Raw genomic sequence first — 21,580 nt, 5'->3', positions numbered from 1 at the left:
CAGACAGAACTGGATATAGGATCTCCTTTACCTCTTGGAGTGTCCAACAACGCCCCTGAATCACGCTTCCCTCTCGTCCCTGAGGAGGTTCAATTGCAGCCTCGCCCCATGAACTCTCTCGCTGATTTTTTCGGATACTCCGAACTGCTGGCCCCACAGGCTTCAAACTCAGCTCCCCAGGATCCTCTGGCTGACGCCTTCGTGAACCCTCAAGATTACGGAGTCGGGTATAGACCACTTTCGCCGCCTCGCCCAGTCCCAATGCCACAGTTTCCTCAGGCCCTGCAACAAGAACTTCCAGAGCTCGACTTCAGCCACCTTCCGGTGGTTAATTCCGAGCTGGGGGAGATAGACTTCACTCGAGTCACCGAGTACGCTAACACTGCAGGTCCCTCGAATCGCTCAGCACCGGAATCTGCGCCAACCCCGTTGTCCGCGTCTTCATCAAGGTTTTCCAATCCATCCCGCGCCTTCCCCCAGCCAACTGGCTATCTGAGGCACAGCGAAAAATGGTATGAAGAGGGTGTCCAACGTCAACGAGAGGCTGCGGCCAGAGCTCGAAGGCTCGCGCACAGGCGAGAAAATCATCAGCAGCACAAGCAGAGGGTTCGCGAGGTGCAGCAGAGGGAGCGTGAGTCCAGACGGCTTCACAGGCCACTGAACTCTCGATATCCTCTCGATCCGGCCATACCTCGAGCTGTGCCTGCCCAGCAAGCTCCCACTCCCGTAGTTCATCCCGCCCCAACCCTCGTCGCCACCCCAGGCACTACAGTCGAGTGGTATCGAAAGGAAGAGACCCGCACAGGAGCGTTCTTGGGATATGTTCGCCGTGTCGAACAGTTCTACACGCACCTTCCTCCTTCTGTCGCTGCCCCTGTCGTCCGCGTTCCTCTTCCCCTCGCTCCTCCTGTTCCAGCAGTTGGCGCTCCAGTCTTGATGCCCCTGAGAAGACAAGCACCCATGCCTTCTTCAACCCAGCCTGCCGCGCCCGCATTCAAAAAGAGATCTAGGCGTGTCGTTGTCATAGATGACAGCGACTCGTACGATGATACCCCGCGAAGAAAGGCACCTCGGGTCAAGGCGCGGTCCTAACTGCGTCGCTCTGAGCGTTTATGTTCGAGAGGTCATCACAGGTAAGTGAAAGGTAAGTTTCCCCCCTGCGCCAATTCCTTCCCCAGGTGATATTTTTCTGCTTATTTCGATTACAAAGCCCCCGAACTCAACCCCCAGGAATATTCAAAACTTGTGAAAAGCCCCAAAAAATCTCGGGAAAATCCTCCAAAATTCCTCGCTGGAGGAAGCAGGCATGTCCCCCCCCCCTGGCGGTGCGAGATTTGTCTGTCTCTGACACAGTGAGAGAAGCGCAAAAAATGGCATTAACGGTGGAGGCATTCTGATGTTTTCCGTGACGAAAGGTAAGTCAAATGTCTCATCTCGTCTTGTCTCGTCTCGTCTCCTCTTCGAAGGGGACCTATCTCAATCCCGCGAGCGGTGAACCTTTGCTACGGAATTGTTTGGGTTCTAGGAATGGTTGAAAAGGTAGTATGTGCTTGTGTCTATAGGTGAGTGATAATCGAATCAGAGAAACGGTAAGTTTGTTGGTAAGTTCCCTCCAGTCCGGTCCCCCATGTCCCCGGTCATACAGGTCACTCCTACTCCTGTGAGGGTTTTAAAACTCTCAACACCTATCCCCTCTCTTGATCACTACACTACATGGCTTTTTTCTTTGTCCCTTGCTCCTCTCCCATCCATACCCGAGACGTGATGTCCCGCCCTGTGGTGTACATATGTTCTGTCCAGCATGGGCTGGCGATTTGTCCTTCACTGATATAGAAAGAGTAACAGCAGTAGTAGTGATACATCGAGTCGACTACTCGAATATTGTCTCCGCTTGTTGATTCCCACGGTTTATCTAATGTTCTACAGCCAGAAGAGCAGAAGACAAAGATGCGAACTTTTCTCTTTTCTCCTTGTCCCAAGTTTTTGCAACATGCGGTCACAATGCATTGATTACCTCCCCGTCCCGAAATCCCCCAGAAAGCCGAAATCATACAAATAGTCCTTTTGTCGTACACATCAACCATAAAACAGCGCCACTCAAACTCGTTTGCAATGCATCGAAAAGCATTTTCTTCATCCCATCCACCATCCCTTTGCATTACCTCCTGCCTATCCAACTGAACTTCTCGGAGATCTTACTCGTCACTTCACTCAGGCTGATACCCGTGGCACTCCCCTTGCTGCCACCACTCAATCCAGTCTTTCCACTCTCACTGATGCCGCTACCCAACCCCTTTCTATGTCGTCCATTCTCATCCCCACCGCCAAAGATCCTCTCAAACTTGGCTTGCAGCCTTCCCTCCACAATTGCCGAGATGAGGTTGATGATTCCAAATGCCGAGGATCCAATGGCACGGAAGAGAGCCACGGCAGCCACCGACCACAAAAGGACTTTCAAGTAGATGTTGTTGCTGATGTGGCTGCCCACTGGGTAAGCTTCTGAGACGGCCATAGCGAGAATGGCATTGCACACTATCCATACTGCGACCATGTACGTCCGGACGGACTTGTAATAGTCTTCCTGCAGCTGGGACTCGCTGACGGGCGGTTTAGGTACCTCGACTCTGTCCCGCAGATTGCGGAGTGCGACATCGTACCCGGAATCGATGTCAAGCTGTTCAGAGGGCATTTCCACTTCGACGGTGTTTCCGCCAGACCCGACTGCTTTGGCTGCTCCGAGGTCGGTATGCAAGATGTTGTCACCTTTGGTGCCCCAAGTGACGTCGTGGGTGTTGCAGAATGCATACACTTGTAACGTGCAAATGTAGGACGGCAGGAGGGCAAAGTACTGCGCCGAGCTGGTGAACATATGCCATGGATCCAGGTACAGAAATGACATGAGGAAATAGAGGCCAACTGTGCTCACTGTGCTGACAATGAGGTTGGTAAAGATGTTATCGCCTAGCTTGTAAGGATTGTTCGGATCCGTCTGCTCCAGCGCATGTGTTGTGAGCTGCTTGATGACAATGTAGAGAGATGCAAAGGTGGTGTATGCCATGATAACCGAATATGTGACCATTGTACCGGTGAATAGCTTCTTTGCGCCTTGCGGCCGATTGCCCATGCTGAGGATGAACTGTAGGCAGATTAACAACACGGTAATATAGCGGAGAATGACGAAGATGTATTTTCCGATGTTGTGGCCAAAAGGATCGATCTTGGGGTCTGACAATGAGCCAGCAATGAAGTAGAAGGTGAGGTAGAAGTTAGCGAGGGAGAAGAAGGTGAATATCAGGGAGATAAACTGGTAAACGAATTCGATGTGTAGCAAGATCTTTCGAGTCAATGTGTGGTCGGTATGCCAGATCTGTTTGAAGTGGACCAAAGAGTATACTGCCGCGAAGAAAGCGCCGTTGAGCCAGCGTCGTCGTTGAGAGATAAACTCGGGAACAGCATCTGCATCTGGTCAGCGCGCAATTCTCAACTAGTTCTGTTTCGTCCTTACCTGGCACATCGGTCTCCCCGTACGCGCTCTTGACGAATTTCAAAACCCATTGTTCGCCGCGTTTTGCAACGAGCTCCCAGCAGAGGATTCGATCTTCAGCAAGATACATATTGGCGGTGAACACGTCGGCATCACGACCATGTAGCGTTTCGCCCTTGAAATATTGGCTGAGTGGACCGTGGCCACTGGGATCGTTTTGAAGAGCGTAGTATCGATACGCCGACAGAGCACCGGGTAAGACAGTGATATAGCCAAACACGGACTCGAGTGGCTTGTCGAGGATGTTGCTCATCTTGTACTCGAAGTTTTGTGAGGCGACCAGCGGGTTTAGCAAGCCTATCCAACCCTTGCCCTTATCAGCCTTGATTTCACCTGCCGCCCCAGCGACATTAGAGTCTTGGTCGAAAGCTTTCCAAAGATGATATAGCGCTTTCGAATCCGGTTTGGTACCAACATCAAGTAAGATGCAAACGTTGGGCGTCAGGGCACGGCCGAAAGCATTGAAGAACCAACGGTGAGAGTTGAGCTTCTTCTTGTTCTTCTCCTTGAGGCAGAAGATCATTTGGCACGGAACAATGCCCTTTTCCGCACCTTTGAATTTCAAAGTCTCGTCCAGCGACACCTGTGTCGTGTATTCATACACATGAGCGGTGACTTCTTTCTGGTTGACAATGTTCTTGGCTATACCATCCTGGTAGACTCCCATGGCTGCCAGAGCATTGAGAGTGCGAGGATGGACCTTTTGTCTTCCGTCCGCAATGATGCAAACGACGATCTTCTGCCAACCATCTTTGCCCCAGGTCCTGGATTTTGTCCTCGAGCAGAAATGGCTGATGTTTCTCATGATACCATGCATTGTCCTCGTGAATTCGATTTCGCCTTCGTTGTACATGGTCACACAGATGAAAAGCTCTGTTTCTCGAAGGGTAGATCCAATGTTCTGGCGTAATTTGTAGCCTTTCACAACAAAGTCGTCTGGGTCGCAGGTGACGGCTGTGTATCGCATATGCGTGAATTCTCGTTCGTCCCTCCGGGGTAGAAAGCTGTGGAGAATTGTAGGGATCTTGCACTCGAGGATCAATTCTCCATTGATAAGTCGCACTTCTCTTTTTGTCATTTGTGCTGCCCTTAGTCCTCGTCGGTCCTGTCTTCCTTCCGGAGCAGGGCCATAATGATCAAATTTCTCGCTCTGTGCGTCGTCCTCTTCCGTGAAGGTCGAGTCGGTCATGTAAGAGTGAGCCGATTTTAGGCTCGCTCTGGGATCGTTGTCAGGGACGATTGAGTGACCGTTCACAAAGACATCGTTTTCCAAGTCGGGGTCCGGTATCGGTATCGTAGTCTCTGTTGCGGCGCCTTTGGCCGAGAAGAGTGGCGCAGGAGGTAGCGGTCTTCGCGGGCTCCCGCCATACTGTGAGGATGGTGTGCCCGGCCGTGGACTGCCATTAAGGTCCGCCGGTTCATATGAAACGTTGGACGCCGCAGGCCTGCCCCAGTCGGTAGATACTCGAGAAGGGGTAGAAGGTCTGATCGGTGAACGAGGGTTTGCCGTTGGTGGAGGTATCGAGGGGGCCCGTCCTAAACTGGAACCTGGCCTCGAGCTGTATGCGGTCGACGCCGTAGGTCGATATCTTTCCGGGGAGCCTCGAAGGGAGGGAGAGGTTCTATATGGAAGGCTTCTGTCAGTCTGGGAGCTTTTCTTGAGGGTCACAGTAGCCTTGAGTGTAGGTGCGCGGCCAATGAACGTGGCTGTCTCTCGACTGCGCCGAAGAGATTCTTCGGCTTCTGCGATCAATGAAGCCACTGGTGACTGAATCCTGGCGCCTCGGACGGCGGACTCTATGGGAGAGTCTTCCCATGCGACGCGCGATACCTTGGGGTCAGGTATGGGCTTGCGCCTGGGTGAGGGCGGTCCATTGGGTTGCGTAGAAGAAACGGAGCTTGTCACATACGGTCTGTACTCATCTTGACCCTGCGGGAGCAGCCTAAGTGATCCGTTGTATCCGGGCATGCTCATAACATCCTCCTCTCCTGGGCCATTGACATATGAAGGAGGTCCATCGGCATAGCCGGGCGGTATTTGAGTGAAGGCTGGACGGTCGTCCATTGTTCGGCGAGCGGCGGGGTTTGTTTACTCGAGATTGAGTCGGCGATGGCGGTCAGATCAAGGACGAATCCATGCGCAGCTAATAATGCAAAATAGTAGAGAGGCGTTCGGGCAGCGCACAGATGAAGACCTTCGTCATGTGGAGGAGAGATGAGCGAATGGCGTTGGGCCTGTTTTGGCCATGGTGATGATGGCGGGCGACAGCCGTGTCCCAATGCGGAAGGCTACAAACTGTTTCGAGGGGCAACCGCCTGAGGTCTTGGCACTGCGTCTCAGCCTCGTCGCCATCTGGATCACAACACAATACTCCGGCCACAACACACTACCAGGGCACTAGGTAATCACTCCCAAATGTTCGAGACCTGTTCGCAGTAAAGACTCCTTCATCCCCAGTGAAAGCATAGCAATTTTGGTCTTATGCTCTGGGAGTGGGTAAGCATCGAAGTTGCTGGCTCACGAATCACAAAAATCCTACGGTATTTGACTATGAGCCATCCATACAACTCCCAAGATGGAGAAAGGTAAGAATGAGATTCGTTCTTGTGAGAGAACCACGGGAATGCAATACCTATGTCCCAATTGACGTGGCATTATCTTCTGCCCCTCGAGAGCTACTCTTTCACGAACCCGACTGTCCGCATGCGGGACCCTCGAACAAAGGAAGGCTTTGTATGGTGACCCTTTCACCCTTTGCTTCATATCGTGGCCCGGGTCTACTCTTCCCCTTCCCATAGCTCCCCATACAAATCATACCTTTCACTTCCCTTTTTCACTCGAATCCTCACAATCCCAAAACAAAATCCCCGCCCTCGACTTCCGCTACCGCAACAATGTGTATCTGGGACCTAGCCGTCTTCCAGTGCGGCCACAACGGCGGCTTCAGCAGGAGAGACGGCGGCTGCGCGCTGCCCACAATGGAATGCAACAAAGAGCGAGTCAACGCCATAAGATATCATATCCCCTGGAACTGTCCCGATTGCGCGCAGCGCGTCAGTCGAGGCATCCCTCTTCACCCGGAGGACCACCTGCACCCTCTCGCCCGCAGCGTTCAGCAGCCAATGCTGCCCGTGGCGCTACCGCCCCAGGCGGTCTCTCGTCGCGGGACAGCCCGAAGGAACCCGTCACCCATCAATGTGAACCGACGGGACAACGTCCACGAGGACGGCTACGACTTCTCCGAGTACGCCGAGTACGCCAACTACGCGACGCTGCCGCAGAAGCGGCTGTCAAACACCAGCCCCACGAACATCACCAAGCGGCAGAGGGTCTCGCGCTCCCAGTACTCGAGCGACACGCCCCGGATGTTCGGCCGGCTGGGCAACATCGCCCAGGACCTGACGGAAATCGCCATGCCGTCTGCCCGGGAGCGCAGGAGCGGCGGCATTAGCTACTCCCCGACCAGCGTGCGCCTCCACGGGACCGTGCAAGACGTGTCGGAGATCCCGCCGAGCCTGATCCCCGGGATCGTGAACACGTCGCCGTCCCGCCGCCGCCACGAGCGGTCCCCGCTGCTGCTATACGACGCGGGCGTCGCGAAGCGCCGCAAGCCCAGCTACCCCCCGCCGCGCCGCATCTCGCCCACGCAGCCCAAGGCGCCGTACGCCACGACCGAAGCTGCTTCCGCCAGCACTACGTACAGCCCAAGCACATACAGCAATTACGCAGTGGCCTCCCAGGCGGCGAAGCGGCAGAAGAAAGCCGCCACTCGCACCTACAAGGAGACTTACGACGACGTCGAGCGCATGATCCAGGACGGCCACTCTCGCGAAGAAATCATGGCAACAGCCAAATTTGCCATGTTGACTGCCAAGGACCAGGAGGAGATCTTCTGGCCATACAAGAACAAGCTGCAGGCAAGGGCGAACGAGAGGAATGGCACGTTGGAGGGCAGGAGGATGCACAATGTGAGGCCCCGCGAGGAGGGTAAGCCCGGCGGCCGCAGGAAGAGGGATGGCTGTGTAGTAATGTGAACTGAAGCCAGAGAAAGGACTGTGTGGGATGCTTAATGTTTCGTTTGCGGAGTTTATGTTTGCCACCTTCATGCCAGATTCGTGTAATTTTCTTTGTGTGTTTTCTGTCTCGCTTGTTCAAAAAGATACGAGAGCTACTGGAGCGATGATAAATCGATCTGAATGTATTTCATTACTTTTGTCACCGGAGGAGCAGTGATCCCCAATTGGTTCTGCTGGCGGAGCTGATCTCAGCATGCTCTTTCCAACTTGAGGCGGTTCATTGCACTTCGGAACGAAAGATTAGGATTCAAAATAACCCTGGTTTTCCCATTACACATCCAAGCTCCTAACCAATGCTGTAGGGGGTATCTCTAACTCAAACAAAAGAAGAACAAAGGAGAAAGGAGGATGGGTAGGAAGGAGCCTGCCATTCACACCATCCAAGAAGCTCATACCCGAAGGTGCCTGACCAATCGCATCCAAGAAGTTAATAAGAGAATGGATGGTCTTCAGAAGGATCTCTTTCACTCTGGCTGCAAGATCTCAGGTATCTCCCAGACCGAAGCCTGCTGGTTCGTAGCTTGTTCATGATTCTGTGTCTGCAAGTGTGGCTCGTCCTGAGTGGGGGCCGCAAACGGAATGGGAGAGCTTGAAGTAAAGACGGGTAGGTCCTGCTTTGTTCTCTGGACTGGGTTATCTGTTCCAGCCGACAAAGGCACTCCCGACGAAGTAGTGTAGGCCGGGGTATTTTGAATTTGGGAGCTCTGTGGAGGAAGAACGAAGGGAGGGTTATTTATTGGAGCTTGCGCATCTGACACATGCACAGACACGGCCGGTCCTGGCGTGGTCGACTGGTGTGACTCTTGCAGTCCGTTGACTTTCTGTGGTCCCATGTATGGTGGAGGCATGTCCGTGCCTTTGTCTCCAAATAGAGAATTCGCGCCGGGGTCAGGGATAGGATCTTCAACGGCTTGAGTAACAACAGTTGACGTTCCCATTCCAGCTACACTTGCGGCGGGCGTTTCAAAGGATTCTCGGGGGCCATCCTGGGGGAGCTTTGTTTGTATATTGACCGGGTATCCCGGATCTGCAACGAGTGTCGTTTTAGCCGGCTTTAAATTTTTCGGTACCAGCGGTTTCCTTGGTGCACGAGGCTTCTTCTGTTTATCATCGTTCATCTTTTGGTTCTGTTTACTGGCGTGCTCTTCCCCTGTCGGCATTTTCAGTTTAATCGAAATCTTCTTCATCCCATTTGTAAGGTTGTCCATCTCATCAGTAGTTGACAGTTCTTTGCGGCCATCTTGGGAGGGCACAGATGGCTCTCTTTTGACTACATCCTCCTGGGCAATGCTAGGGGAAGTTTTGGCCTCGGACAAGCCTGTAACAGATGATTGGACAGTTTTCTGCCTCCGAGGGCTAGACTTTGGCTTTATCGGTGCCTTTGTGACAGGTGGTGCTCTCGTCTTCTTTACAGCAACGGCCTTTACTGGCTTCCCGGGGGCTGTTGGGGGTGCCCTTGAAGGTACTTGTACATTTGATGGCTTTGGCATAATCTCCGCGTCACCAGCACCCTGATCTGACAATTTCATGCCTTGGAAGCTCGACAATATGCTCGATGCGTCACTGGATCTTCGGCGCATTCTTCCGTTGGGCAGTTCTGGGTGCTCTATGTTCGGATCAGGCAAGTCACTAACTGCTGCGATGGTCGTTCGCCGATTGCCGTTCCGCGATACTGCTCGGACAGCCGAAAGGCTAGGAGGGGGGGCTTTTGGTTTTCGATCTCGAAGTTGCATCCGTTCGTCAGGGCCAGAAGGTAAGCCGACGGCCGACGGCCGCTCTCGTCGTACCCTTGTCGCTTCCACATTGAGTTCCTCATGGGTACAACTCAGGGTTTGGCGATCGCTAGGGATGATGACACGAGACAGCTCATACGAAGCTATGGCCCAATCGACGTCGGGCGGCGGGGGCTCATAGCCAGCCTCCAGAGAGAGTCTGGCATGCAAAGCTGATAATGACCGTTTTTCGCGAGCATTCTCGGTCATCTTGAGAGTAGACGCTTGTGTTGGCGAGGAATAGTTTCCAGTCTTATCTTTTGCCTTTGAAGCTGGAGGTTGTCGGCCTGCGACGACAGCTTCAAGCTCTTCTATATTTTGAAGGGCCCACCAATTTGCTGAGTAGGAAAAATGCTGCCCGGTAGTAGAGGACGGGATGTCTTGTACCCAATTGTTGATTGTTTGAAATCTATTCTCTTGGGCGTCTGAAGCGCTTTTGCCAACCAGGGAAGGATTGTCGCCAGTCATGCCACAGATATGGCTGAGGACACCTGAAGTCAAAGCACGGTCACTGTATCCGCCCTCTAAGACGCTAATGATTCGACCCTCGACGCCGAGGTCATCTTCATGAGCAAGCCGTACAATATCGGCTGTGAAACGTGCGTAGAACTCTGTCGGGACGTTGACGCTGTGCCTCTGCATGCCTGCACCTTCCCACTCGCTGGCATCGAAGCCTGCCGAGATGAAGATGGCAGCCTTTGGGGACTGGTTTCCAGAAGCGCGCAACTTTGCCGTGTGATGGCGAAGGAACAGCCTCGCCTTGTCAAGCAGGATCATATACTTGGACTCGTACAGTTTCCAGAAATCATCATGGCTCGTCCAGGGTTCCAAGTGGACATTCCAGATTGACTGGCCATGAGCGTTTTCGATACACAAGCTTGCATTTCGCACCTTTTCTTCGTCACCCCATTCACAGGGATAGGAGTTGATGTCATGGAGGCTGTAATAGCCAATAGGGGTTTTCTTGTGTGCAGCAGCATTCTTAGCTGCGCCCTGTGCCTTTCGATTGTGGTTCCAGGCAATATTCTGGGAACCGTCTCCATGGTGTAGATCGAAGTCTATAATAGCGGCATGTGTCAGGCCGTGATTCATCGCCGCATAGGCAATTCCCACGTGAACATTGTTCAGCCAGCAGAAGCCTGAGGGGTAATTGGACGAGCAATGATGGCCAGGAGGTCGAATGCAGACAAATGCTCGCTTGGTGAGTGGTGAAGAGAAGACAGTGTCGACTGCATCGCAGACGCCACCGAGACAGCCCTGGAAAGCGGCCAGCGATTCCGCACACAAGTACAAGTCGCCTTCGTGCAGCTTGGGAAGGGCATTTCCATTCTCGTCCTTGCCGTATCCAATTGGTCTCACCAGCTCTTTCCCGTTGAGGGCCAATTTCCCTTCGGCGGTGTCGCACATGATTTGCAACTCTTCCATCCATTTTGAACCGTGTACGAAAGCGACTGAAGGGTGGTTGAGAGGAATATTTCGAGAGGTCTTGCGGATCTGGAAGGGGATGTTGCACACGCGTGAGGGTTCGTGCTTGGGGCAAGGCGCATATTCACCGTCAGCATGCCGGCCTCCCAGGCGAACGTAGGCAGCAGACGCTCCCAGCAACGTGGCATGGATTCTTTCCGGGCGCTCGACAATTGTGGCGAGGGCATTCTTCGAGGTGCGCGGGCGGGAAAAGCGGTGCCCATAGCACGAATCATGGACTATTACCACCACAGGGGATTGTAGGGAGATATGGGCCTCCAACTCTTTTCCAAAATACTCCTTCGCTACCGAACTGGCAGTGACAGGCGGGCGTTCTGGAAGCGACATCTTGCCATTTGCCGCAGGATAGAGAGGGTTGAGATTGGAGGACGCTCGGCGGTATTGAGGGGTGCTGCCCCTGGTATTACTCAGGCTGGAGGTTGACCTCCTGGTGGCCAGTGTCGGAGTGGACTGTCTCTCTTGTCTCTCGCCTCGATATGAACTCGCGACAGAGGGCGAGCGCGACGGCGGTTTCGGCGACAGAGACTTGGTCTTGGAGGGCGCAGGGGTGTGGTAGGGACTGCGCATGGGTGAAGAGGGCGGGAGGGGTATTTGCGCGGCGGCACTCAACAAGTTTGGGTGCGCGTGGAGGTGGTCTTGATGATTCACCTGGATGGAGGGTGACACGAGACCTGGGGTTGTTGTGGTAAAGGCGCCGTTGGTGTCTTGAGGGGCGCCATGCTCAATAGAGGGCGTAGGTATGTCTGGATCCATGGTTGTGGTGTTCTTGTTTTCTCTTCACCTTGAATGTTGTGGTGCTCCCTTTGATTCCTTCTCTTGGTCGGGTTGGACTGTGTATACCTCTGGATGGATCAAATCAAAGGGAAGCGTCTCCATCTTGGGAAGTGGGTTTCAGCCTCTTGGACAGCAAACAACGTCATTCGGCTGATCCTAGTCACACTGGTCGCTGGTTGACCCCCTTTTGTGCCCTCGTGCGTCGCGTCGCCGGCTGCACATCGTGTTTGGCGCATCTGCTCCGCCCTTGCATTCTTATCTCCTCTGCGATTGGCCTCAGCAGTGCCTTGATCCGATGCAAGATGGACGAGGACGCATCCTTCGAGATCTTGTAGGGCCAGTACCGCGACGATTGCGACATCTTCTCCGTTGTGCTCGTCGTCCACGCCTCGAACCACAAACCCTCCATCGTCATTGGCGCAGAGATGCAAGGCCTCAAGAGCTCCTACCAAACATGAGACCATCTCTCCAACGGTGTGTTGCCCGGCGCTGGGTGTTCGGCTTGTCACAGCCTTTACCGCGAGCAGCCTACCCTGCCTGCTCTGATGTGAGATGCTACGTCCCTCATGGTCAGCATCGGTATATATACACGAGAACCCTGTCTCCAGTATTCTCCGGCCAACTCACTGCTGTCCCTGCTCGGAGAACAAGTTCTCAGCCATCTGTCCAGCATACCTCCCCCGGGATTGCGAGGCTGGGTTGGATATCGCAGCAAAGGATGAAAAGGTAGGCATACTTTCGTCTTTCCTTGCTCCTACTATTTCTCCTGAGATACGAAACACGATAGTTCTACCATTTTCCCTTCCCCAGCACGACTTCTCCTCACCCGTCTGGAAACGGCTCAAAGGCATCTTCCCATTGGATATGAGATGATCCCATCCCATCGGGACATTTGCCGGTTATCTCCACACCCTCCGCGGCTCATAACCGGCGATATCTCAATTCTTCATGTATTGATCCCCCCAAAAGATGCATCCGAGCTTCTCAAGCAAGGAGCACCGTAAAGAAATGAGAACAAAAAGGCCCAGTCATCATACAACACTCCTCTCTCTACCTGGTTAACGCGACTCTCCTAGCACAACAACCATGTCTACCCCTCCTCGCGTCCTCGTCTTTGGCACCGGTAGTGTCGGCGCCGTCTACGCCTGGATCCTCTTCCGTGCCGTCGGCTCAGACAACTTGTACACGGTATGCCGGTCGAACTATGCGGTGGCCTCGACGGCGGGCTTCACCATCAACTCGACGATTTTCGGGGAAGGCGTCAACTTCAAGCCCCAAGTGGTGCGGAGCGTGGACGAGGCCGTCTCACGCTCGGGAGGCAAACCGTTCGACTTCATCGTTGTCACGGCAAAGGCCATCCACACGACCCCGTCAATGCCAGAACAACTCCGCCCGGCCATCTCACCCCAGACGACCATCGCGCTGATCCAAAACGGCATTGCCATCGAAGAACCCTACCGCGCCCTCTACCCGGACAACCCCCTGCTCAGCTGCGTGGTGTACCTTCCAGCGACGCAAACCGCCCCGGCCGTGATCGCCCACCGCGAGATTGAGCTTTTGCACATTGGGACATACCCGACCAACGCCTCACGCGAGCACCAAGCCGCGGCAGAGTCGTTCGCCCGCCTCCTCAACGCCGGGGGCGGCAGCACGCAAGTGCACGACGACGTGCAACCGGAGCGCTGGAGCAAGCTCATGGTCAACGCGAGCTGGAACCCAGTGTGCGCGCTATCCCGGTCGCGCGACGCGCAGTTCCTCCACTCCTCGCCGCCAGAGTACTCGCTGAACCTGATCAAGTCGCTCATGACCGAGATCGCCGCCGTCGCACGGTCTCGCGGCTACGACAACGTCAACGCCGACACGATCGAGTACCAGATCAACCGCGCCAAGGTCAGGGGCCTGCCCGGCATAGAGCCCTCCATGCTCGCGGACGCCAAGGTCGGCGCGAGGATGGAGGTCGACGCCATCGTCGGCAACGCCGTCCGATTGGCCGAGGAAAGGGGCGTGCAGACACCGCTGCTGCGGGGAATCTATGCCCTCGTCAAGGCGTTGGATGCCAGTTTCCAAAGGGAGCTCGAAAAGAAGCTTCAGGTCAACGGCAAGGGGAAGCCGGAGGAACAGTCAAGGATCTGAATTGTCGTGTGAGGTTGGGGTTTTGTTTCAGTCCAGAGTGGGAGGGGTGTCTCTGACCATATTATTTTAGATAGTTATGCCAATGCCTGATAGAGATTTATAGGGTAGAACTAGGAGACCGGTAAATTTCACCATGCCGATGAGCACTTTCCGGCCTTGTTTTACTGCCCGGTCAAAACAAAATGTCTTGCCCGAGCATGATCGTTGTCTTCATTTGGTGGGTTTCACCCATAGAATAGAGATGACTTTGTTGCCGGGTTGGGGCATTTCAGGCTCAAAAAGAAGAACCAAAATGATCCTCCATCCGGAGAGCGTTGAGGTCTAAGGTGCTTACCCACCCGAAGCTAGGATTCCACACTCCTTGGTCCTCACAATGTCAATCTCTACCAGGGTCTACAACGTGATCATATCTCAATGCCCACTCCTTTAAGAGCATCGACAGCCCATATCGGCGGAGGCTGACCGTCAAAATACTTTGCAAAGAATTGCTTGCAGAATGAAGCATACTGGTCGTCAATGATGGCCGTTCTGATCCGTCGCATTAGTGAAAGCAAGTGGTGTACATTATGCATCGTCAATCTGTGAAAATAACGAGTCAATCAAGAGATCCAGTCCAGAGCTGACAGAGACCAAAGACACAGCCAGACAGCAGGCAAGCTGACTCGAGAGATGAATGACATACAAGTGAGCCCCCACAGTCTCCTTCGCTGCGAGGTGGTAGATATACGCTCTGGTGATGGCCAATCCGCCTTCTTCTTTGGGACGACAGCAAGTGCAGGTACAGCCTTGCTCGACGGGACCGAAGTCCTCAGCATATCGAGCATTTTTGAGGTTCAGGACGCCGCTGGAAGTGATCGCATTGCCAAAGCGCTACAAATACACACGGTTATTCCTCTGTCAGAACTATGGGCCGTGAGGACACAGGATAAAGGTATGTAGACTCACCGCAGTTCGTGTTGGCCACACACAATCAAACATATCTGCTCCAAGAGCCACTGCGACGACTATATCCTCTGGGTAGCCCTGTACAGGTAAGTGCTTGTCGGCTACTAGCAACAAAAAGGATTGCCATACAATACCCATTACATATCTCGGCTTATTCTCAGGTAGTAGACCGGTGCATGTATCAACACTGCCCAAAGAGTAAGCGTCCAGACAACCAAAGGCAGAAACAAGAGAATGGAAGCTTCTATACACTTTGCAAAAATCCGCCTTTGCTTCTCCGCCGGACAGACCACCAATGGCTATGCCAGGAGTATCTCTCTTGACCATTTCTTCGCAGCATTGCCGCCTCATGTCCAGATCGAGGCCACCCTGGATGATGCAAAAGAGGTTCTGCGTGCTGGGGTTCTTGTGCGAAGCGATGCACCTGTCGAGCCAACGGATGGAGCGTTCCATGGCCTCCTTCATACGGGCATGATCGGGCGATGTCGTCTGAATCACATCGTCGAGCTGCATCATTATATCTGAGCCGATGGAGTTCTGAAGGGACATGGAGTGCTCGGGAGTAAGGAGCCTATGCATGACATGAGTCTCCAGTTCGTGCGAAGTTCCTCCATCTGGGCCGTCACATACATTGGGCTACCATCGTGGGGACTGAGGAATCGCACGCCTTCCTCCGTGATCTTTGCCAACTTGAGCAATGAAACCATTTGAAAACTTGAGATAGCCCGAATCAGTCACTTATCCTCGGGCAGAGAGGGTGCTGTGCACCACCAACCCGCCGCTGTCAGTCAGGATATTGTAGTTCCATCCTTGCAATTTATGGGCACCGCCAATGGCGTCAAGCACCGCCTGGCCAGGTTTCAATCCCAAGTGGTATGTATTGTTCAGGCACAATCTGCAACCAGTCTCTTCCAATTGTTCGGGGGTCAGTCCTTTGAGGGATGCCTGGGTGGCCACTGGCATGAAAATCGGAAGGTCCACTGGGCCATGAGGCAAATGCAGAGTCGAGGCACGGGCCTTGGATGTCTAGAAAGATGGAGGAGGAAATTTGTCAACTGCGGGAGTGGTCTTGCGGCAGGGGAATGGATGGGGAGTGATGGCTGCGTACCGAACACCGGGCCTTGAGATCAAAGGTCAGCGCTGAGGGCTTTGTAGCGGTCGACATGGCGGCGACTGGTCCGAATGCATAGGGACTGGCGGTAATTGCCTGCTTCGCAGCGGTGAAGATGTCAAGACGTGGTTTGGTTACTTGACGGGTCCAGTGCATATGAAATCCGGCAGTGGGAAATGCACCTGTCCGCGGGTCCAGGTGGCACGGGGATGTACCTCTACACGTCAATTTGGCTTGCCGGGTACTTGACAGATCATTTGATGCCGAGTACGACAAAGGCAACTCGGTCTGATGGAGGGTGCGCGACGGTGAAGTGGAAACAGGATTTTACGAGGTGGACGAGTTTGTGGCCCGGAACTTTTTTCTCGGCCACGGCCACGGCGACGCCTCGTTCCTTCCCTCCTTCCCACCTTCCCACCTTCCCACCCCTCTAGAGCAACAGCTCCCTCGCCTTGATTCGACATCCAGAGCGTCGGGTCATGCGAAGGACGTGGCTTCACAGTCTCCCAACCGCCTATTGACAGTAGCACGACAGGTCATGGTACACAAACATTTTGCCCCATGCTGCAAGCTTAGATCGCCGCAGCTCCACCCGCCACCGACACGCCGCATGGGATGATGAGGTGTTCAGAAGGAAAGGAAAACAACCATATCCCGTGCACTGATCGGACACCTGCGCAGGACCAGGCACAGGCAGAATTAAAACATCAGCATGAGATATCATAGATTCCTGCATTTTCTTCTATCAATTCTGAAGAGCGGTCAAGAAAATTTGGGTGAGGACTGAGACCTCTCCCGTTGGCTGACAGCTTGAAGCCTGGACAAGGAGACAGACTGGTTCTAATCTCTCTTGGAATCTGGGGGGTTTGTTTGTGTGTGTTTTTTCTCTGAGAAACAACAGCCAAAGACGAACAAAGGAGAAAGAAAATCCAATCCCAAAGAAAAAAAAGAAAACATCCCTCCTAGCCCCCCTGGTGTCCCTGTGTCTCGGTGTCACCGTAACGCCATCGCTATGCTCTCATTCGAAATTCTCCTTTGCCCAGTTGGATGCAGTAGGTATTGAGGCAATTGCCCCACCGAAAATTCGACTTCGAACCCTGCCTGCGGCTTTGTACCTGGCGGAAAGCACTGTATTGCCTTCCAACGCACGTCGCAGCACAGCACGAGACTCAGCGAGCCCAGGGGCCCCCATAGCCAGACTGTGCGCGGTAAACCGTTGACTGGCCGGCCGTGATCGACGGGTTGCGAAGTTTGGTGCAAGCCACTTCTGCGGCGTCTTCTTTGGCGTTGTTGAGGTATTGCCCGTCGTACCAGTATCTTGCTGCAAGATTCTGACCCTGGATTGTGACTGTAGCAGACCAAGCTGTTCGGCCACCTAGAAAGCCAGAAGAATGCATCAGCGTCCGAACAACAATGAAGAAAATGCTGAGAATTTGTGCAGTGCACAACTCACCTCGACGATCAGAGACGATGTTGAATTGGGGAGTAGGCAGCCTAAGTTTCCGGCACTCAGCTATGAACAAGTTAGCCAAAGTTTTAGCAACCATAATGGGGCGAGGCTTACCAGCAAGCTCTTCCTGCCAGGTCTTGTGGGTTTTTGTAGCCATGGTGGAATGAAAATGTGGTCAAGTCGTTGGCTTGGATTGCGAGTGCTTTTGATCCAGCTGCTTGATGTCTTCGTAGAGGATGTTGGATCGTGGTCAACGAGGAAGGGTCGAAGTGAGATGATGACAGAAACCACCCTGCGTGACCACGGATATCTCAGGGCTTTATATCTCAAGAAAAGCCCCCGAATCAGCTCGAATGCTCAGCTATGGACGCAGAGCAAAGTGACAGAGCGAGTGCCAAAAGCAGGGAAGGCGAGCTGCAGGTGCTCCAGTATTTCCTTTCCACGACAGGTTCTTTGTCTATCAAGGCCGCTTCATTTCAAGGTAGGGCAGCATTGAAAACAACTGAACGTAGAGGAGATAGGTTGGCTTTGTGCGACATGATCTGAGATCTCGTGACACTTTTGTATCGATGGAGCAGCGGCCCTGGCATCATCTATGAAGAATGTCGTGGTACAAAAGGGCGAGACTGCAGAGGTGTGAGATGTCAAACGTGGGTAGAGCGATGGGATGGAAGAACGCAAAGCAAAAAAAACCAGAGCCAACAGCCTCACCAGAGAGATGCTGCCAACACATCAGCTATCCGGCAGCGTACAGTAGTGGGACGAAAGGTCCGGCCCCAAGCGCAAGCGATGATATGCATGATGGCGTAGAAAAAGAGGACTCTGTGACAATCAAAGGGATGGGGGAAAAGTCCGCGAAAGGCTAGAAGGAAACCATCCATGGCGGATGGCAATATCGAAGTGGGGGCGGCACAGCTGGTGCCGACCGATCGAATGCAAGATAGCGGCGAAAAAAAAATAGCACAAACTGTTTCCATCGGTGATATGTCCACATCAACCCGACTCGATGGTCGTGGAGATGTTGGAAGCAGTCAGAGAGCTTCCGAACAAGGATTGCAAATCTCCCTTTGCTCTGGCTGCATTCGGAGTACGTCAAAAACCAGGGCTGGTGTCCTTATTGGTCGCCTTCAATGCTTTCGGGGATGATTTTGCATTTGGGCAGCAATCTGAGCTGGACGGGGGGGTGTGTGTCAGAGCACGCATGAGATCGATCCACGTCTTGCCTTGAACCGAATTTTCCGAGAATGGCGAGTGCTTGCACTGTGAGATTGGGTATCGTGGCGTAAGATGGAAGTCTATGGGTACCTTCCTGAGGACAAGCCAGACAGAAGTCAAAAGGCGAATACGCGGGTAACAATTTGATAATAAGGGCCAATTAGTCGGTGGAGAGTACCACAATCCCTAGCAACAACCCCGGAGTGCAAGGAACACGAGCCTAGGTGTCCAGTCATTTCAGTCCACAGAGAAAGCAGGGGCTGTGAAAGAGAAGAGAGAAAAAAGGTGAAGAAAAGGGAGGCGAGATCCCTGCTGCTGAGACCTGTGACTGACAAGTGGAGGCTGGGGGAGCTTAGGCCTGCAGTGAGCACTGGTGTTCAATAGAAAGTAACGCGGCATTGAGCCGTCGAGCGTGGCAAGAGTTTCGAGAGCTGTGCAGCAGTAGTATCTTGTCTAGGATGATGGAGGCATAATGGTTGGAGCAAGATGCACAGCAGGAACAAAAAACAGAGTGGGCGCAAATGAGCATGACGGACGTGGAAAGCCATTTGGTCAGCAGGGGCCGCGGGGCCAATCACAGCAGCGGGTGACGGAGGCCAAGCCGCTAGATCCCAATGCAGCTTAGATCGGACCTATACAGGTTTACCTAGGTAGAATACTCCATACAGGGAAGTACACACGGCTACCTCTGAGCACCTAGACACCTAAATACCTAGGTCTCATACCCAGAAACCCAGCAACCCAGTCAGACTCCAGTGATGGCCTTGTCAGGTCTCAGTACATCAAATTATGCTTTTCATTTGTACAGCTTCATCCCACCGAAGCGTGGACACAGTATCCGTTATACTCGCGTCAAGTCATCCGTTTAGCTATACATTTAGAGCCCCTCATCCTGTGGAACACGAGTCATGCGGAATGGACCCATCCCTTCTGGTCATGTCGTGTCCTGTGCGTCCTGATTTACGTTGTTCAAGCCTTGTCCCCTGCGCTGACCAGCCCAAATGTGTCCAGACATTCCTGCCCAGATCAATCTTCCGCCACGCGTTGGCCCAATGCAAATTCTGTACAAGAAAAATGTGACGGATTCCATCCTGACAACTCCCCGAGAGTCCATCACTCATGTCCTTTACATTTGGTCTTCAGCATGCATCCCACACCGCCAGTAGCTGTGTAACACCGCTGCAATGGGAAATCCATTCCCGAGTTTGTGTTCAGGCTGAACAAAAGGTTGAGGGGGAACAAAGAGAACCAGTCAATAAAGTGCGATCCGAGGCTGATCAATTCTTCCTGGATTAGGAGCGGTGTGGCTCGTGCCAGTGTCTTTTGATGCAGTCATCCACAAGGGTCATGAGTCCGGTGGCCATAATCACGTCTCCCAAGTCATTCGAGATTTCCTTCTCCGTGAGCCGTAGGCTACACGGTGGAATCCAACCACCCAGCGCCGCTTCTTGCCTGCTTTGTCTCTGTGACAACTTGTCTGGAGTGATATGGGCAATGCAGGCCCCGGAAGACGACGTGATCAGCTCAAAAGAGAACACCAGCTCTGATTCATCCCGATAGATATTCCGCCTCCAGGAATACCGCTCACCCCAATACTCAAACTCATATCTGCCGTCTCCTGTCTTACGCCGCTCTAATTCGACTTGGGCATAATTGGAAAATTCGACTCTGATGGTATCCGTGGGGATCGTCGCTTTGACATCAACTTGGGCAGCGAAAGAACTGAAATCATCGTCCGACTCCTCGTCTCGCATCTCTTGAGCCGGCTTGGGCTCAGGCTTGCTCTTTAGTGCTCTGAAATTCAGCTTTGCAAGAGTCGAGGTGAATGACCGCCGCCGGGGCGAGGAGGGCAAAGATGATGATTGCTGGGCAACTGGTTTCAGATACTTCCGCTTCGAGTTGCAGACTTCCCGACCCGACTGCCGCTGATATCGACGAAGTGAGAACTGGCGTTCGGCGAGATCGTACATGCGCAGGTGGAAGAGAGTCAATTTCAGCTTGTGCCCTTTGGAGATGGTCAACTCAGTGTCGATGCGAAGATTCAGATTTCCGTCGGGAGTGGTGTCGTCGTGTTGAATAAGAATTCTTCTTGTGGATGGAAATAGCTCCCCGAACTCGATAGGAGTGGTGGCGATCGCATCAGGCTTGTAACATATATGTCTCATCAAGGGACATAAGCTCGGAGGTCTCGATGAATCAGTCTCAGAAGCAACTGTTGAGGTATATGTTTCGGTTGATGCTCGAGGGTCTTGTTCATATTCGTCGGCATTGACCATGGCCGCCTCAACGACCGCACGCTCCTCATAGCTGTGGTACTGCTTGATGATAGGCTTGGTGTCGCTACAGGACGTGAGTGTGGTATATTGAGTGTGACTGGAGAGGCTGGAATGGCTGGACTGGTCGCTGCGGGTCGAGGTGGAGCTCTGAGAAGTAGCAGATCCCTTCGACCAGATCCGACCTGGGGTAAGTCGTGGCATGATATTGGAAAGATGTGGAATGCTCAGAAGATGTTGTGAAGTAGGACAGTGGTGTTGGTCTGGAAATGATATGGGAAGCAATTCTAAGTCTTGATAAAAGAGAAATATTTCAAAGAGGTGCAAGGTGATGAAGCCACGGCAATGGAAAGACCCAGAGGTAGCAACGCCCGCGGCATATCAAAAGGAAGCCAGACCATTGCGATCATTGGTGATGAGGCCCAAAAGCAAACAGACTTGAGTGACAAGGTCACTCCACAGGCAGACAAGGGCGATGTCAACCTCCTCTAGCCATCTTGCACGGGGGAAGGACCAGGCGCAGGTGATGGCGCGGCCCCAGTCGTACATGCTACGGCGGATTTGTGAGGACGGAGGAGACAACAAGCCAGAAGAGCAATATGGCGGGTGTGGCCGGGACCTGCCGTAGGTTACCAGTTTCCTTCTGGAAACACCCTGCACCCGGATTTGCTGAGACACGAATGTTCAACTAAAGATCTCTTAGTGATCCTGCTTAGCGACCAGCCTTCATCGAGACTCCAGTAACCGACTTGCACGGGGGTAACAATGGCCCGGACAAGCCCCATTGAGGGTCGAACCAGC

At 53.3% G+C, this 21,580-nt stretch overlaps 7 protein-coding genes across 9 annotated transcripts; 2 read left to right on the top strand and 5 right to left on the bottom strand.

Moving 5' to 3' along the window:
• Window positions 1-1,853: 1,853 nt before the first annotated feature.
• PV07_04031 (chitin synthase 1) lies at window positions 1,854-5,774 on the bottom strand. Its single transcript, XM_016390802.1, has 3 exons — window positions 5,455-5,774; window positions 3,506-5,166; window positions 1,854-3,456 (listed from the first exon to the last, which is right to left on the bottom strand). Exons 1-3 carry the CDS (start codon window positions 5,607-5,609, stop codon window positions 2,159-2,161), a joined length of 3,114 nt encoding a protein of 1,037 aa, XP_016252704.1. The 5' UTR covers window positions 5,610-5,774; the 3' UTR covers window positions 1,854-2,158.
• Window positions 5,775-6,439: 665 nt separating this feature from the next.
• PV07_04030 (uncharacterized protein) lies at window positions 6,440-7,737 on the top strand (the record flags this gene model as incomplete). Its single annotated transcript, XM_016390801.1, has 1 exon — window positions 6,440-7,737. One exon carries the CDS (start codon window positions 6,440-6,442, stop codon window positions 7,577-7,579), a length of 1,140 nt encoding a protein of 379 aa, XP_016252703.1. The 3' UTR covers window positions 7,580-7,737.
• PV07_04029 (uncharacterized protein) lies at window positions 7,671-11,714 on the bottom strand. The gene has a single exon (XM_016390800.1). The coding sequence runs from the start codon at window positions 11,629-11,631 to the stop codon at window positions 8,086-8,088; it is 3,546 nt and encodes a 1,181-aa protein (XP_016252702.1). The 5' UTR covers window positions 11,632-11,714; the 3' UTR covers window positions 7,671-8,085.
• A 247-nt stretch (window positions 11,715-11,961) lies between these two features.
• On the top strand, window positions 11,962-13,938 carry PV07_04028 (uncharacterized protein). The gene is made up of 2 exons (XM_016390799.1): window positions 11,962-12,378; window positions 12,729-13,938. Exons 1-2 carry the CDS (start codon window positions 12,107-12,109, stop codon window positions 13,783-13,785), a joined length of 1,329 nt encoding a protein of 442 aa, XP_016252701.1. The 5' UTR covers window positions 11,962-12,106; the 3' UTR covers window positions 13,786-13,938.
• PV07_04027 (queuine tRNA-ribosyltransferase) lies at window positions 13,569-16,164 on the bottom strand. 3 transcript variants are annotated; one of them, XM_016390797.1, is made up of 8 exons: window positions 15,839-16,164; window positions 15,506-15,756; window positions 15,361-15,444; window positions 14,981-15,301; window positions 14,860-14,917; window positions 14,731-14,808; window positions 14,468-14,655; window positions 13,569-14,364 (listed from the first exon to the last, which is right to left on the bottom strand). In XM_016390797.1, exons 1-8 carry the CDS (start codon window positions 15,995-15,997, stop codon window positions 14,190-14,192), a joined length of 1,314 nt encoding a protein of 437 aa, XP_016252699.1. In that variant the 5' UTR covers window positions 15,998-16,164; the 3' UTR covers window positions 13,569-14,189. The 3 variants fall into 3 exon arrangements, with proteins under 3 accessions (XP_016252699.1, XP_016252700.1, XP_016252698.1); XM_016390798.1 differs by having other exon boundaries at window positions 15,361-15,756; XM_016390796.1 differs by having other exon boundaries at window positions 14,860-15,301.
• A 384-nt stretch (window positions 16,165-16,548) lies between these two features.
• On the bottom strand, window positions 16,549-18,124 carry PV07_04026 (uncharacterized protein). The gene is made up of 3 exons (XM_016390795.1): window positions 17,406-18,124; window positions 17,295-17,354; window positions 16,549-17,216 (listed from the first exon to the last, which is right to left on the bottom strand). The coding sequence occupies exons 1-3, from the start codon at window positions 17,446-17,448 to the stop codon at window positions 17,011-17,013; spliced, it is 309 nt and encodes a 102-aa protein (XP_016252697.1). The 5' UTR covers window positions 17,449-18,124; the 3' UTR covers window positions 16,549-17,010.
• A 1,067-nt stretch (window positions 18,125-19,191) lies between these two features.
• PV07_04025 (uncharacterized protein) lies at window positions 19,192-21,419 on the bottom strand. The gene has a single exon (XM_016390794.1). The coding sequence runs from the start codon at window positions 20,981-20,983 to the stop codon at window positions 19,799-19,801; it is 1,185 nt and encodes a 394-aa protein (XP_016252696.1). The 5' UTR covers window positions 20,984-21,419; the 3' UTR covers window positions 19,192-19,798.
• Between the last annotated feature and the right edge of the window lie 161 nt (window positions 21,420-21,580).

The sequence above is a fragment of the Cladophialophora immunda genome, assembly GCF_000835495.1.
Source record: "Cladophialophora immunda strain CBS 83496 unplaced genomic scaffold supercont1.2, whole genome shotgun sequence".
Taxonomy (NCBI): domain Eukaryota; kingdom Fungi; phylum Ascomycota; class Eurotiomycetes; order Chaetothyriales; family Herpotrichiellaceae; genus Cladophialophora; species Cladophialophora immunda.
This window is presented reverse-complemented; position numbering and strand designations above follow the sequence as displayed.

Coding starts and splice junctions, on each gene's coding strand:
- PV07_04031 (XM_016390802.1), bottom strand. CDS start 5,609: ATGGACGACCGTCCAGCCTTCACTCAAATACCGCCCGGCTATGCCGAT. Junction 5,167..5,454: donor GGTCAAGATGAGTACAGACC/GTATGTGACAAG, acceptor CCTTCCATATAG/AACCTCTCCCTCCCTTCGAG. Junction 3,457..3,505: donor CGGGGAGACCGATGTGCCAG/GTAAGGACGAAA, acceptor GACCAGATGCAG/ATGCTGTTCCCGAGTTTATC.
- PV07_04029 (XM_016390800.1), bottom strand. CDS start 11,631: ATGGATCCAGACATACCTACGCCCTCTATTGAGCATGGCGCCCCTCAA.
- PV07_04028 (XM_016390799.1), top strand. CDS start 12,107: ATGAGACCATCTCTCCAACGGTGTGTTGCCCGGCGCTGGGTGTTCGGC. Junction 12,379..12,728: donor TCGCAGCAAAGGATGAAAAG/GTAGGCATACTT, acceptor CGACTCTCCTAG/CACAACAACCATGTCTACCC.
- PV07_04027 (XM_016390796.1), bottom strand. CDS start 15,997: ATGCACTGGACCCGTCAAGTAACCAAACCACGTCTTGACATCTTCACC. Junction 15,757..15,838: donor ATCTCAAGGCCCGGTGTTCG/GTACGCAGCCAT, acceptor CCATCTTTCTAG/ACATCCAAGGCCCGTGCCTC. Junction 15,445..15,505: donor ATCCTGACTGACAGCGGCGG/GTTGGTGGTGCA, acceptor GGCTATCTCAAG/TTTTCAAATGGTTTCATTGC.
- PV07_04026 (XM_016390795.1), bottom strand. CDS start 17,448: ATGGCTACAAAAACCCACAAGACCTGGCAGGAAGAGCTTGCTG. Junction 17,355..17,405: donor CTGGCAGGAAGAGCTTGCTG/GTAAGCCTCGCC, acceptor ACTTGTTCATAG/CTGAGTGCCGGAAACTTAGG. Junction 17,217..17,294: donor CATCGTCTCTGATCGTCGAG/GTGAGTTGTGCA, acceptor CTGGCTTTCTAG/GTGGCCGAACAGCTTGGTCT.
- PV07_04025 (XM_016390794.1), bottom strand. CDS start 20,983: ATGCCACGACTTACCCCAGGTCGGATCTGGTCGAAGGGATCTGCTACT.